Source organism: Gouania willdenowi, chromosome 6 (genome assembly GCF_900634775.1).
Source record: "Gouania willdenowi chromosome 6, fGouWil2.1, whole genome shotgun sequence".
Classification (NCBI taxonomy): Eukaryota; Metazoa; Chordata; class Actinopteri; order Blenniiformes; family Gobiesocidae; genus Gouania; species Gouania willdenowi.
Window position 1 is genome coordinate 51996813 of NC_041049.1, and position 16562 is coordinate 52013374.

Below are 16562 nucleotides of genomic sequence, written 5' to 3' on the forward strand. Positions count from 1 at the left end.
ATATTTTTTGTAAACGTTAATTAAGATTACTCAGACCTCATCATACGGGTTTAAGACTGGTTACATGGGGTTAATCACAGACTGGTTATTTTTAGTCTAACTGTTCATTTTACTTTTTGATACATGATAGGGCTGGGTAAAAAATTGATTTATCAAATTTGTTGGTAAAAACGAGTTTTATTTTGCAAAACCCAAAACAATTTATTTATTTATTTATGTATTTATTTATTTTTTAAATTTTTGGACTTTTTCGCGTTCAGTCCTTGTGGGTTACCGTAGCGCGATGTGAGCCAGACCCCTCTTTGTTCACATTTGTTTACCCTTTGAATAGGCTATATGTGTGCCACAGGCATGTTTAATTTCTATTCATACTATGCTGAGATGCTATGGGAAGAGTTTATTATCTAACTAAAAAGCAAGGGACGTCTGTGTGTGCGTGTGGAGCAAATATCTCCCCTACGCAGTGCGAGTTCGACCTGAAACTTGGTCAACGGGTTCCAAATACCCCAAGTGTGTGTATCTGTTATTTTGGAGTAATTTGGTCATTTCAAAATATTTATTTTAATTTTCTTTCACTTCTGGGCGGCCCCGAAATGAAACCTAACTTTTGACCTCAGGGTGCAAGGGGGGCGCTAGCGCACCATCTATATCTATTTCACTGCACAGCTCCTCACCCGAGCAATAGTCACGTGTGCGGCCAGAGCCAATCGCTGCACACACAGCCAAGCAGACACTGACTGCAAACACACGAGTGAGAGAGCCGACCAAACTATCTGGTTCTTAAGACAAAGGAATGTAACGTTTTTGTGGTTCCACAACATGGCTTCACTATGATTAACGTTTGTTCTGTGCAAGAGAGAGAGAGTTGTGTTGCAAAATGTTCATTTTTCCTGATACTTTCGGGTCTCTCTCTCTTTTTTATTTTTATTTTTATTTTTTAAATCTCTCAACAACCTGACGGATTATGTGCATAATGTGCGCACACATGTGAGAGAGGTAACGCACGGAGGAGATAGAGGTACACACACACACACACACACACACACACACACACACACACACACACACACACACACACACACACACACACACACACACACACACACACACACACACACACACACACACAGTATTTATAATAAAAACATACTGAATGGGTAAAATGAAACAAAAAACTAAACAATATTTATACATAGAGTACACAAAACAACAACAGAAATGCACACAAATGCTCCAAAAACACACAAAATGACTCCAATAAAAAAAATTACAGAAAAATACACCAAACAACAAAAATATGAAAATGATTCAAAATACACAAAAAATAAATATTTATACACCAAATGACAACAGAAATGCACAAAACTACACAAAATGACTCCAATATTACGCTACAATGGCAACAAAAAACTATAATTACAGAAAAAATGCACAAAATACAAAAATACACATAACTCCAAAATACATCCATGACAGAAAAATACACCAAACGAAAAAAAAATATTCAAATGAGTAAAAAAAACAAAAAAAACAGACATTTATCATACACATGTCCCATAGAATTAAACCAGGTAAATAGCGAACACTATTTTACTTTGCACCCGCAAATATACCCCTTTACTCATTATGCCAAAAATGACGACTCTATTACACTACAATGGCAACAAAAGACTTTAAAAAAACAACAGAGATACAAAAATACACTACTTCAAAAAACATCCATTACAGGAAAATACACCAAACGACAACAAAAACATGAAAATGACTCAGAATACACTAAAATGACAACAGAAATTCACAAAACTACAGCAAAAAACCCCAAAAATACACAAAATGACTCCAGAATCACTACAATGGCAACAAAAAAACAATAATCATACAAAAATTGCCCAAAAAGACAACAGAAAGATATAAAAATTCAACTCCAAAAAACATACATTACAGAAAAATACATTTAAAAAAAAAAATGAGTATAAAAACCAACATACACATTTATCATGCACATGTCCCATAAAATTAAACCAGAGAAATCACACACACTATTGTACTTTGCACCCGCAAATAAACCCCTTTATAACACTACAGAGTACAGAGTATGTACACCTCTTTGTACATCCAACCTTCAAATATATTCTCATTTGGCCATAATTGACAACTGTACTTATGCTCCCACATGAATGCATACTTCCGACGGGCACTGTACTAGTTTTTTTAATTGTGATGTTATATGTTATAAAATATGTAGTTATCTGATTTCCTTATCAGAAAATGTTCTCTTTTGGTTAATTTCAGCTCCCTTAAAGCTGCAGTTTGCAGAATGCTCTCTCCGCTCCATTTTGAAACCGAAACCAGAACTCACCCTCCCTTACTCTTGAGGACAATCGCTGCATCGATTGTCCTCAGTCATTTGACTCTTAAAAAAGAAACGAAAATCGAATCAAAACTCAAATTTTTCGTTTTGTTTTTTAGGCAAAATCAGCCAGCCCTAATACATGATGTTATAGATTCTTGCAAATGTAGTATATTTTCTGTGCAATTAGAATTAAACTTCTCCTTTGTCCTTTGGAAGTCTGTGAAATGACATTGAAATGCCAACATCAGTCATTTCCAGTCTCATCAAAGACGCATTGTCTCTAAGGCCTTGGTATTCAACCAGCCTTGGAGCCCCTGTTTAACAATGGTTTGTACGAGGGTCACAAATGGGGGTTTCTTGACACTTGTCAAACTAGTCATATCCATCAGAAGAGATCAAAAGCTTTGAAGGTGCGATAGTGACTCCTGAAACTATTTCATCAACATTTTTTTTGGGTTTATAAAAAGGGATATCACTGCAACTGCTCATTTCTTTAGTACATTATTTTAATTATATATTGCTGGATATGGTTTAATGCTTTTATAGAATGTCATGCCTTAGAGATGAAACAATAATTCCACTTAAAAAGGACAGCATCAGTTCAGTGTAGTTTATCTTGCATTTTCATTTAAATTAAATTCAACTTTATTTATATAGCAGTCATCTCAAGCGCTTAACAAAATGTAGAGTTCATAGTAAGAAAGAAAGAACACGACAAGATCCACATGAACAAGCATTTAGTGACAGTGGTTGGGCTTTGCGGGTGTCCGCCTGAGTAAATTTGAGCCTTAAAGCTGCAATATGTAACTTTTTTTTGGTATCATTTGGTCAAAAATCCATAATCATCTTTGAGCATATTGTAATCAAAGTGTTCTGAGTGGACGGTGAATCTCATGTCTTTCTCCTGGCCCTGTAAAATTACGTTTATAAATCCAGGAGCATGACGCTCGTAGAATCTGGACTTCAGCCAATCAGAGATCTTTCTACAAACATGTGCGCTCCAGGAGCTGTTTTTGGCGTTACTATTGGCTGCTCGAGTGAAGTCAGACGGGTTCAGGTGCCCTCGGTAGTAAAAGTGAAAGGACGGACATCCAAGCAGAAGTCTCCAAAACAGCTGGGATCACAGATCCCTCTGTGAGCTCTTTGGCGGGGACGAGCCGACGGCTGCAGCCGCTGCTCTGGGCAGTAACTACATAGGGATACGTTTATTCATGTTAGTCTCTAAAACACCAGAAAAATCTCCAATAACACAATATAAGGTCCATATACTTGTCAATAGTCTATATTGAGACAAAAGTTGCTAAAAGCGTTCACAAAAGACATCGGTAAGGGAGGTTGAGTTTTGGTTTCAAAATGGAGCGGAGAGCGCATTCTGCAAACTGCAGCTTTAAGGGAGCTGAAATTAACCAAAAATGTGATGTGTCAGACTGGAGGTCGCCCAGTTGCCAGATAGTGACATTGCAAGACGAAGCATGGAAGCGACACCTCAAGAATGAAAAGACTAATTAAATTTCTCATTGTTAAAATGCAACAGTAACTGCACAGAATTTTGATGAGCTATAAATGACTTCATCACATAAACTGGCACCATTGTAAGGATGTAATGAGAATGTGTGCTCATGCTGTTTTAGGCTGCTTTCACATAGGGATAGTCCTACTGGTCTGAACAGCTAATAATTTTAACACAAACAATTTTGATAGGCTTGTGTTCACACAGCACTTTTTGAAATGCTCCAAACTGATAGGAAAAACAGTCACTTGCAGAGCTGCTGTATTTTGATCATTCAAATTGTTCAAAGTGGAAATTATTTTCAGGAGTTAGGAGAACAAGGTGAAGGTGAACCCACCCTGAAGCGGGGTACACTTAAAACAATTAAAACAAATAACATCTAATATGACCTAATGCTGCATTCAAAGCAACTTGAGATATTCTGCCCAACCTAAAAAAGTGAATTGGAACGCCACCTGAAGTCAGAGTTCCTACTCTGTGAAGTAGGGACAAATAATCTAATAATATACTGGTCAGCCATGTTTGAGATAGTTTGATGTGCTGCCGCTGAACACGCGGATCAGAATTTTAAACTCTGAAAGTTTCAAGTTGCCTTGAAGACAGCATTACGTGTTTCTCAGTTGGCTTGCTTTTTGATTGGCTACATTCCGTTCCACGTCGCACATAATGAAATTAGTTCTTATCAAAAACAATCAGACCTGTCTACAAGAGGGAGTTTTTAAGTCCTTAGCTACAGTGAAGGCCACATTTGGGTGGAGAGGGTGAACTGTGGAGGAGAAACAAGTGATAAGAAAGACAGAAAGAAAAAAGGCGGGTGGCGAGTAGAGTGAGGGTGTTGTCAGGGGGGATAATAGAATGCTTCAAAGTCTCTCACATATTCTAAGCAGAGGCAGAGGGGTATGTAGGAGGTGCAGAATAGAAAGGAAGAAATTATTGGCCAGCAAGGATAGCAGAGAGAGAGAGAGAAACAGCAGGGAGTGTTGTGAGGGAGTTGGCCCATACCTTCAGGCTGAGTTGCTGATTGCAAGTCAAACCCACTGAGGCACCGAAGTGTTGACACACCTTTTGACTACGCTTTGACTCACCCTTCAATCTTTGCTAGGCTGGTGAAACGAGTAGCCTTTTTTGTCCTCAGCAAGAGTTCAGTGATAATTTTGACAGTTAAGTTTAAAGATTTATTTGCTTTATATGCTTATCACTGATCCAGTCCTTTTGTCTTTGAGTTCTATAGACCATTAATGAAATGAGGCCAAAGTACTGCAGTTTATGGATGTCCTGATACAACTTTTTTACTTCCGATACTGATATTGCAGCCTTGAGTATTGACCGATATCGACATGGATTCGATACAATAACAGCACGAATCATACATACTTTTATTACTTATTTTGTACTGTGGAATGCTAGAAAAGGCTTGATCAAGTGATGTTACTCAAACAGAGAACAATAGTCAACAACAGTAGGTTGAGCCATTTATTATGGCGACCGTGGCTCTGGTGGTAGAGGGTCGTCTTCTGATCGAGAGGTTGGGGGTTCAATCCCAGTACCTGACTATGTGTCGAAGTGTCCTTGGGCAAGACACTGAACCCTAAGTTGCTCCCAGTGGTCGACTAGCGCCTTGCATGGCAGTCCTGTCCCATTGGTGTGTGAATGTGAGAGTGACTGGGTGAATGAGCTGATATGTAAAGCGCTTTGGGACTGCTTCAGTGTGGTTATAAGGCGCTATATAAATCTAGTCCATTTACCATTTACCATTATTAACCAATTGATTACATACATTTTAACCTTCAACATAATATCAACAGTATTATACAATTTAATAAAATACATTTAAAAAAAATTATTATATCGGTTATGATATCGGGAATTTTAGATGCAGTCCGATAAAATCCGATATTCGTTTTCTGGCTGATATCGGACCGATATCCGATATCAATATCAGATCGGGACACCCCTACTGCAATTTTTTCTGGTTTAAATGTAAGTCAATTAATGTGTGTACTTTATTCTGTCAGAGAAATTGGATCTGCCAGAACTGCAGTCTCAATTTTTCTAGCTGCCTCGCCGAATACTTAAAACATGATTAAACCCAACTGAAGCAGGTCTTTTAATCAGGTATTCTACGAGTGTTTGTCTTCTGTTAAGTAAACATGTCGTATTTCAGTCTGTGACAATGTCATTAAGGGTCCGAATGGGTGGAGGACAGCTGATAATTTTATTTTATCACAGAAAGACAGAAAACCGAAGAAGAGGCTCTCATCTATGGGTCCAAGCTAGCGCTTAAGAGTGCACGGAAACTTCTGCCTTCTCCATCTGTTCTTTCACAACATTCATTAATGGAGCAGCAACAAGTTGTTGAAGCCCTGTTTTGTGCCATCACCGTTTTTCCTGACCACCCACAATGCAGTGTGCTCGACGTCATCTCTGATACTTCCTGTTTTTAGTCCACTCTGAGCGGGGTTGTGTTCACAGCGTACCTAATTGCTCTAGACTACACTTGGAAATGCTCTGAGACCAGCAGAAACAATCAATCTACAATTCACCTGTTTGATCCGCTCTAGACTTTGTTTTGCGTGTGTTCACAAAGCTCTAACGAGGCGGACTATCCGAGCAAACAAATCCCAGAGCGTTTTAAGCACTCTCGGATTCGCCGGTATGAACGCATCCTTAGTCACAGTTCACTATTTGTCCTTTCATAAGCACATCAGTTTTGTTTTTAGAGCAATGTGGAAGAAACCTTGATATGATGTATATGATGGGTTGGATAAGCAGATGACATGAACGTTTGTAGCTAAAGGACTAGCTGAGTTGTTTACCATTAGTTGTTGATTCATTTTAGCATTACAGAGCCTTCTTTTAGAATAGATGTTATCAAAATGCTACCACTCTCTTATTTTGGTTTTGCAAATGCTTCTAGTGTCAAAAAAAGAGTAACCCTGGAAGACTTTAAACATGTCGGCACTAAGCTTCTAGGCCTGGTATTGGCCTAGTTGAAGGATATATGTTGATAAAAATGCATGGCCAATCAATGCTATCACTGACTGTTCACCATTTATAAAATGTTAGGAAATTTGGTATCTACTGACAGGCTACAGTCAGCCCTTGACTGCGTTCTGCTTTACTCAACCCTCCACTGTTTCCCCAGCCTTGGCCCCAAGCCTTTTTAAAGTGTGATCAAAGTGCAGTTTGTTTCTGATGGATGGGTGCAGTGTGGCCCAGAGGCTGATAATGGGGACCGGGAAGGGGAAAGGAGTTTGTCACAGGAACTCTCAGCATCATGTGCTTGACACATGCAGTCTCTATTCGTTCCCTTGTTGTTTAAAGCTGATGATTCACAACATCTGTCCCCATGAAGTACAGTTCATGGAATAATGAAATATAGGTATGAAGAAGTAAATTTCTTGTTCAAACACTGCTAAAGACACTGGATCGTGCACAGCTTTGTGTTTCATGCGGAAGTTCTGTGGCGCACTAGTGGGAAAGCATGTAGGATTTATTTTTAAAATGTTAAAAGTCTTGGTTGATATGATAACATTTGCCTTTTGGTATTTGTAACATTGGCCACATTTACATGTGAGCGTTAATTCCTCTTTAAAGTGGAATAAAAGTTAATTCCGAATTAGGTGGCTGGTTTTTTTCGTTTTTAATTTTGAATTAGATAATTCCTCTTTCTTTTAAACACTTAACTTGGTTAATTTTAAACTTTAAGTTAATTTGCATCGTTCTGCGCATGCGCGACTTCCGGCGATGACGCGCTGGTGACAACATAATTCAAGATGGCGGCGGCCCGGACTCCAGCCTAGACTTTTTAGTAAGAACCTTAAAAGACATGGGTATAATGAAAAGAGTGGATAGACGAGGCATAAACATGCGGACTTTCACACGGACACACACAGACTTATTAAACACACACGAACCTCGGTAAACACGGTAAACAGAACAGACTTCACTGTACGGCTGGCACTAGGACCCGGAGTAAATTACTAGTTGTTAGAGCTACTGTCTGTACCAGGGAGCAACTACTTATTCCTGGTGATTGTTTTCCAGACTTTTACTGGGCTTTTTTTTGTCTTTTTAAACCGGTGATTAGTTCCCATCTCTTTTCCGCTCCGCGGTCCAACCTGAAACTTGTCGAGCTGCTGCTTCAAAACTACAATCAAAATAAAGGTGAAAACAGTTCACATGTGTGGTGTTCTGTGTTATAGCCGACAATAAAAGGTTTGTTTTGTGTTTTCCTGATAGACGTGATACGTCACGTTCTCCCCCTGTCCAATCAGAGCCTTCCCAACCCCCAGACCTAAAGTAGAATTATCTAAAGCGGAATAAACCTGTTTCCATGTAAACCTCGTTTGGGAATTACCACTTCCATGTAAACACGAAGCAGAACACTGTAATTCCAAATGAATGAATGAATAAATAATTCCGAACCTTTAGCCACAGCTGAAATGTGTTTTTTAGACAATGATGTCTTTTAAAATGCTCCAATAAATTTGAGGATGATTATAACAGGATTATTGAATATTGGGGTAGGGTAGGATTGAATGAGATTTACTTCTTCCTAAAACTCTTCAGACATGTTTCACTGCATAGTAAGGTTATCCTTTCAATAATAGCAGAATGAAAACGGACTACTTATACTACCGTCACGGTCATTTGACAACCCTCTAAAGATGTTTTTCAAGGATGCCATTTTATTCCGTAATGGGTTATCATTAGAAATATATTAAAAAAAAGCAACATAAAATTCAAAGTTTCACGAAATAAAATCAAGTAAAGCCTTAAAGGAGCTCAGCAGCGCAATGACATTTGACCCTCCTGCTTCCCGTAGTAGCTCAGAGGCCGTATTGTTTACAACATGGCGGACACAATGAGCAAACACTGTGGTGTTGTGCCGATCTAATTGCTGCATTTTGGATTTATTTTGGCAGGTCTAAAATGCAGCTTGAATTTCTATACAGTGTAAATTTCTTTTCATTCTTGATTTGTGAAGCAAAACACTCCCACTCCAACGTTTGCAGTCAAATGATTTTTCATCAACAAAGATTTGTTAGACATTTGTCTTCGCTGGGAATTTTTGTCATTTTTTTATAATGTATCGTGAGTATTTTGTATTGCGAGTCCTGTATCGTATTTTATATCGGATCGTGAGTTAATTCTGTTACACCACTTGTTATCAGAAACTAAAAGACTTGTCCCTAAGCTTATTTTCCAAATTTGTACTGATAATGGCTTGAATCAGAAATGTAGTCACCAGGCTCACCTTGGTAACACCCCTCTTGTCTCCTTGATATATTTCTCTTATTTTGTTTTTCAACTGCTTCTAAATTGTCTTGCTACTGCTGCTCTCCTCTGCTGTACTTTGTTATTCTCACACTCTTGCTCTGTTTCAGTAACCTCACGCAGCTAAGGGGTTTGTAGTCTGACCTTTGGTGGCCTTTTTTTTTCCAACATAGTCTAAACTCAGACTAAAACAGCTGGTGTAGGATAAAGAAATGCACCCCAGTATGTATTATTTGAAGATAGTTTTTGTATTTAAGATAGTAAAATAGGATAACAACACTCAGCATACCGGTAGCATCTACAGTATGAGAGATTAAAATTACAAAAAGGAATGAGAGTCAGATCACCTCGAGGGAAAGCAGGATTTCTTCTATCAAAGCATTCTTTTTCTTTCTTTGTCTTTATCTCTTCTCATCAATTCCAGAGAGGGAATGATATGATATTATGTCTTGGTGGGTCAGTAGGGAGAAGAAGGCATTGCTGCATTGTACTGCTCTGTACCGCTGCCGACCATATATTTCTTTGGCGCTTTCTGGTCTTTTAGTGTTTGCCCTGGCAGTTACTGCCGCTTCATAAAACCTGAATGGCTCAAACTCAACGTGAGACAGGAGAGCAGTCGTGGCTAAACTTGAACCTCAGCACACTGCTCAACAACTACTCCAGTTCAAATGAATCATAATCATCCATTAATCTCACCTGCTGTTAATCTCTGCCAGTTCACGTCATACCATATCTGACATTTGCAAACAACTGTCAATAATAGTGTAGTTTTCTCAATTTATTAATTAATTCAATTAATCATTTAGTCATTTTATGCTGTACTCTATAGAAAGGCTGCTACGTGCTGCTTAACGTGCTTATCTCTCGTCTCATTGGGCACAGGGCGGAATACACCCTGGACAGGATGCCAGTCTGTCACACTGCCAACACATGGAGACCCATTTACCGTAGTTAATCTAAACTACTCTGAACTGTGGGAAGAAACCGTAAAATCTGAGAGAGGATGATTCCTGGGTTCCTGCATCCACAGATCAAGCCTAAATTCCAAAGCTGTTATTGTTGTGAAACAATGACACACAATTTATTAATTCTCTTTTGCTTCAAGCGTGAGCTCCTCCCTCATCTTTTGGAAAAATACCTTCAGTTGATGTGCATGGCTTTTTTTTATCAGTGGGAGTACATTTTTGTAGAGTATGTATGGACTGGACCATGTTCATGTTGGGGTATGTGTAAGAAGAAATGTCTGTCATTTTAAGGTACTTGCCTAAATCTTTAATGGTACATAAATAATGGTATATAAACTCCTTCTTTGTTTGTTTCTAGGAGCTGGAGAAAGCTTTGTCAGAGCAGGATTTGAACTTCCTCACGGACCTCATTGCCTGTCTTTTGCAGGGATGCTATCAGCGCACTGATATCACGTAAGTATAGATAAAAAAAAGCATTTGTCAGTAAAGTCACCTCATGTAATTTTACACATACTGAAGAAAGTTTGTGACAAAAGCAAACTGTTTTAGGGATTTGAGCTAAGACTAGCTCAGAGTCAATTGCCTACTTACCAGTTGATTTACATCCATTACTTTGGATTCATTTAGAGCTAGCTGCGTAAAAGTACAAGTTAGAGTACTAAAGAGTATTGTTGTAGTTATTGTAGTTTAAGTTATTTCAGGTCTGACAATTAAAAGTGTAAGTAAAATGTATTTGTATCGTGCTTCTCACAGACAATAGTCACAAAGTGCTTCACAGTAGTAAAATGAATAAAGTAGATAAGTGTAAGAGCATGTAAATAGTAACAAGTATAACGAAACACAACGCTAGATTAGGTTGGACTAAAATGCTTGCTTTTTAGGTGCCTTTTACAGTAATGCATCCACTGAGTTCAGAGAACGCAGGTCTGAAGGAAGTAGGGTTGGGCGGTATACCCGGTTCATACCGAATACCAGTATATATTTTCGTTATGATATGAATTTTTAATATACCGCCGTACCGGTGTATTTGATTACACAATTTTCTGAACGCTACGCTGCGCTACGTTTCAGACCGGACCCTTTTCAACGTTGCACTTCTAAATAGGAAGGTAAACAGTAGCGCTCTGGTGTTAGTTGCGGTGGAAATTATCTGTGTAAATGGATAAGAAAAACACAATTGAAAGCTCTGTAGCTGCACTCACGGAAACGGAGGCACGGTTAGCTTAGCATGTCGGCAGTTCGGCAGTAATACACAAAAAAAGAGCACAAAGGAGCACAATTTGTAATTCCTATAATGCCGAAATAAGTCCTGGTAGAGCTGCAAACAAAACGCTACCTTATTCACCATAAGAAACCACCACATAAACTGAGTATGAAGCATTTAAAGCTAGAAACGTAAGCTAATGCTAAAGCTAAGCTAGCACTGCAAAGAGCCATTGGGCTGCTGTTGCAAACATGCATTACTACTAGTGTGGAATTATTCTACAACATTCACTCATCATGACAGTAAAATAGACCATCCTAAGTCAATCTACTGCAGTAATTCCTGTCTCTTATCTTTATTTTTATTTATACTCTATCCTTTATTTATCCTTTATCCTTATATTTATCACTATCATTATTGCCGCTGGCTTGTGTTTTTGTTTTTCTGTTCCGCACACCGACTACCAAGTCAAATTTCATGTGCTGTTTTTTTTTTTTAAACTGTATTCGGCAAAATAAATTCTGATTCTCAACCAGTAGAAAATGCTGTGAACACCTGATTATGGATGAAAAATAAAAAACCGTCAAATACCGTGAAACCGTCAGAATTTAGAAAAATACCGTGATATAAATTTTTGGTCATACCGCCCAGCCCGAGAAGGAAGTAGCCAATATTAAGAACAAAAAACAACAACTAATATCTGATAGAAAAAGAATTAGACTAGAAGATCAAAATCCCACCAAATATTCTTGATTAAGTAAGAAAATACGTTTTTACGAGTTAAGGATCAGGGCAGAAAACTATCAAAGAGAAAGCGCAACAAAAGTGGAAAAGGTCAGTTCACGTTTTCAGAGGTATTTCATATTACCATATGCTTCAAATTACTCATAGGGTCCAAGATTAAAAAAACGGACGCAATTTCTGAATGACTAAAGGTTGAGTCAGAACCTATTCATTTTATCGTAAGTTAACAATGTGAAAAGCAGTGTGGTGAAATCCTGCTGCTCGAAACATCTCTGTCCCTAGTGATCAAATTAGGGGGTGACCCAATAGATCTTTTTCACTTCCTAATATATTCCCGATATTGCTGCCTTGAGTACTGGCCGATGCTAATATCAATCTGATGCGATATCAGAACAAATCTTACATACTTTTATTACTTATTTTGTAGTGTAGAATGTTAGAAGAGGCTTGATCAAGTGCTGTTATTCTAACGGAGAACAATAGTCAGCAACAGTAGGTATGTGAAAAAGTGGCCTATTTATTATTAACCAATGGGCTATACGCATCCAGTTTAACCATAAACATAAGTATATTCTATAATTGAATAAAATAAACAAAGAAACAAATGAGAGGACCCTGAAAAAAAATTTCAATAAATCCAATAATAGCAATACATATTATATTGGAGATTTTAGATACATGTCGTTATAATCAGCATAAGCATCAAAATCAGATTTGGGACAAAGTTAGATCAAATGATATGGGAGTGTGTGAGCATGTGTTATTACTTGGATCCACTGATGTGTTCAGTGTCTCAAGGCGTGCACCATCCCAGCCCTCCCTTCCATTGTACCCCCATGACTTGGAAAGTAGCACAGTGGTACTGTGAAATGATAAGCAAAGAGGCTGGAGTGATCCAGTTTTTCCACCCAGGCAGCCAATAACAGGAGGACAGCCCGCTTTATTAGACTGGACAGGCACTGGCATCCTGGGGGTGGCTGCTCAGCACTGGCCTTTCACTGGGCTGCCCTTTTCATCCGCACGCGTTAAACGCTCTGCCGGAGCGGGGTGTAGGAGGGAGGGGGGATGTCGGAGAAAAACCCCAGGAACAGAATGGAGGAGTGAGATGGGGTAGTGAGCTGGGGGCAGCCTGCAGCTGTGTGAAAAGTGCACACTGCTCTTTCAAGATAAGCTTTTTTTTTTTCAACCCTTTTTTCCAGTGCTGTAGCATAGATGCTCACCCCTGCCCCTCACACAGCCCTTGTTAAGACTCGTATGTCAAGTCTATAAGGTGCAAATCAATCAATTACCCCTCAACTGATCCCAACATTTATTTACCAGCTTTCACTCACGGGAACATTACAATGTAGTATCCATTCAGTGCATTATCTTTTATTTTAGTTGAACCTCCTCTGTTCTTCCAGCCCATGATACAATATGATCACTAAACACACTCTGCAGTTCAATTTTTATATGCTCTAATCCTCCTTTTTAACATTTCCTTAAAACTTACTAAAAATGGTTTGTATAAACTTGAGGCGCAAACGTATGAAACAGAATTAAAGTACTTTGCTTTACAAATGAAGACTATCTGGTTTAAAGATTAATGCTATTCTAAAATTGCTGTTAATTATGTAGATAAACTGTAACAAACTAAATACCGAGGGGTCAGATTTGGCTAATTTAAGCATGTAATCCTGCTTATGAGATAAAAATGCAAAGATTATGATGGTAAACTAATTACTTACTGTTTAGTTCCAAAAACTTATGAATGAAACTTTGCCCTTGAGTTAATTCTGTGTTTTACATAGTTATAATTTTTATAATTCAGGCATGTTGTTAAATATTTGGTCTTTTTCCTTATTGTGCAATTCTTTCAATCAATTAATCAAAAATAATGAATAGTGTATGATTAATATAAGCTTCTGATCAAACAGAATATAAACCATTTAGTAGGAAAGTGCAATTGTTTTTTGTTGTGGTTTCTAAATTTACAATTTAATTTAGAAATATTATTTCACATTACATCCGGTAAGCATTGCACAACAACTTCTTTGGTCTGGTGCAGTTGTAATAGTGCTGCAATGTTGATTGTTGCTTATCTGATGTAGTTGTACAGGAAGAGTTTAAAAGAATTAACAATAACAACTGTGTGACTGTATTACCCCTCAGCCCTCAGGCTTTCAGTAGTTACCTGGATGACATCATCAGCTACCGATGGGAACTGGAGGAGGGGAAGCCCAACCCACTTCGGGAGGGGCCTTTTGAGAATCTCCCACCTCGCACTCAGGTGCAGCTGCTGCACCGGCTTTGTGACTACCGTCTGGATGCTGCTGATGTCTTTGACCTACTGAAGGTAGGTTTGGATCAGTGATTTAAAAACACCAAAGCAGACATGAGCAACTCTATCACAGCAAGGGCCACAAAAATGTGACTGTATCTGGTCCATGGGCCACATTATCAACATTTATATTAGCATTAGAATAATGATTGATCTGAGCATTAATATGGGAGGAAATGGGTTTTGTCTTTTTTTTGTTGTTTTCTCAGTTTTTAATCTGTTTGTGTTTTTTGTTGTTTTTTGTGCTCTTGTTGTAATTTTGTGTATTTTTCTGTCATTTTCTGCATTTATGTTGTCAATTTATGCGTGTTTGAGGTCACTTTCTGTATTGTTCTTGTTTCTGTATTTTCATTGTCATTTTGTGTAATCTTGTTGGCAGTTTGTGTGTCTATTCTCTAATGTGTTGTTTTTTTGTGTTTTCGTAGTCATTTTGTATTGTTTAAGTGGTTGTTTTAGGAATGTTTTTTGCACTTTGTGCAATTTGCTCTCAATTTATGTGTTTTAGGAGTTTTTTTGTGTGTTATGTTGGGCTTTATATTCCTTCTAACTTCTTGAAATACACTTTTTCGGCCTTTGCTTGGTGGGCCGCACAAAAATACACTGTGGCCTATGTCTGCACTAAAGGAAAGCTGAAAACCAAAGTTTGTAAGATTGCAATAATAAAGGTTTAAAATATCCTATTCTTTTGTGAGGTTTTTGAAAGGATTCTGAAATGTATATCGGTATATAAATCCTTAGTTGTGAGTAATGAATGTTAAGTTGTCACTACGTCCTTTGACAATTGCTTTGTCTCTGCAGGGGCTGGATGCAGACAGCCTGAGGGTAGAACCACTGGGGCAAGACGGAGATGGAGCCCTCTACTGGTACTTTTATGGTACTCGAATGTACAAAGAAGTGCCCGAAAACACAACTTTAGCAGAAAGCACGTAAGTAATCCAGGATCACAAAGTGTTGTGTTGTTATTATTCTTAGTCCCTTTCTAGATTTATAAAAGACTTGTTTTTCTTTCTATTTCTTGTGTGTTTTAAAGCACTGAAATTGACATAATGTTACCTGAGAAGAAGAGAAGAGGAAGACCACCGAAGAAGAGGAAGTATGAAGAACCTCAGCTAAGGTGAAAACAAAGTTTATGTTATTGTTGTTATTGTTTGTTTGTTATATTTTTGCCTTTTAGCATTTTTAAATGTATTTATTGGTGTTTGACCAATGCTAAACATAATGACATCATCTGCTGTACACATTTATACGTTAAAGTGCAACTTAATGTTCAAAGCTACTCTCAAGGTGTTCTTTAATTTGTCTATCTCTGTTTCCCTCTTTAGTGAGGTAGACAGTGAAGCAACTGATGGGAATTCAGAAAATGGGCTGGATGATTATTTACCAAGCACAGGTGAGAAACTTGCATGTATAAGCTCGGTTAATTCTCCCAAAACTGTACTGCGTGATTACTGTTATTAAGAGTGTCTAATGATGATCTATCTGTCCCATGTTTTTTTTTTTTTTTTTGAGTTTTCTTTGAAATACAACAACCTTATTTTCCTCCTTCAGTCAGCAGTCGGGGCACTTGGTCTCTGGTGTGTGAAACTAAAGAGCAGTGGGTCAGTCTGGCTGAAAGCATCAAGGACAAAACCTCCCCACAGGATCGCCACCTCCACCGTGTCATCAGCCTGAACTTTCTGCCTGAGATCAGCAGCATGATTGAGCACAAGGTCAGTCACCAAAGAGATAAAGCCATCATTCTTCATTATATGAGTCTGTGTCCTCTGCCTTTTGTGTTTGGCTTGTGTGACAGAAAGGTAGCTTGCTGTGTAACAAATCAGTGGTAGCTTCATGTCATGATTATTTGAGAAGCAAAAAAACAACCTGTGTGAAAGGCAGTGTTTGGAATAACGGCGTTTAAAATAACGGCGTTAGGTAACGGCGTTTGTTTTTCAGTAACGGGGTAATCTAACTAATTACTTTTTACGCTGTTACAACGCCGTTATCGTTCCTGAACGTTAAATGCGGTGCGTTACATGCATTGATTGAATAAACAAAGCAACCCTGGCTTCTTAGCCAGCTGTTGTGAGGAGGTGGGTTCAAAACAAGGTGAGCGATTATGATTGGCTAAGGCGGCGACATGTTTCATGGTAGCCAATCAGAGCCAGTGGTTTTACACATGTGCCAGCAAGAGGAGGCGTGTTTAA

General features: G+C 38.3%; 1 protein-coding gene across 1 annotated transcript in view; it reads left to right on the forward strand.

Moving 5' to 3' along the window:
* The window catches only part of cecr2 (CECR2 histone acetyl-lysine reader), a 48801-nt gene that overhangs the window by 14617 nt on the left and 17622 nt on the right, over positions 1-16562 (forward strand). Inside the window, exons 2-7 of the mRNA XM_028450465.1 lie at positions 10467-10561; positions 14208-14391; positions 15175-15302; positions 15407-15490; positions 15699-15766; positions 15925-16085. Coding sequence (XP_028306266.1) covers positions 10467-10561; positions 14208-14391; positions 15175-15302; positions 15407-15490; positions 15699-15766; positions 15925-16085 — 720 coding nt within the window. The remainder of the gene's footprint in view (positions 1-10466; positions 10562-14207; positions 14392-15174; positions 15303-15406; positions 15491-15698; positions 15767-15924; positions 16086-16562) is intronic.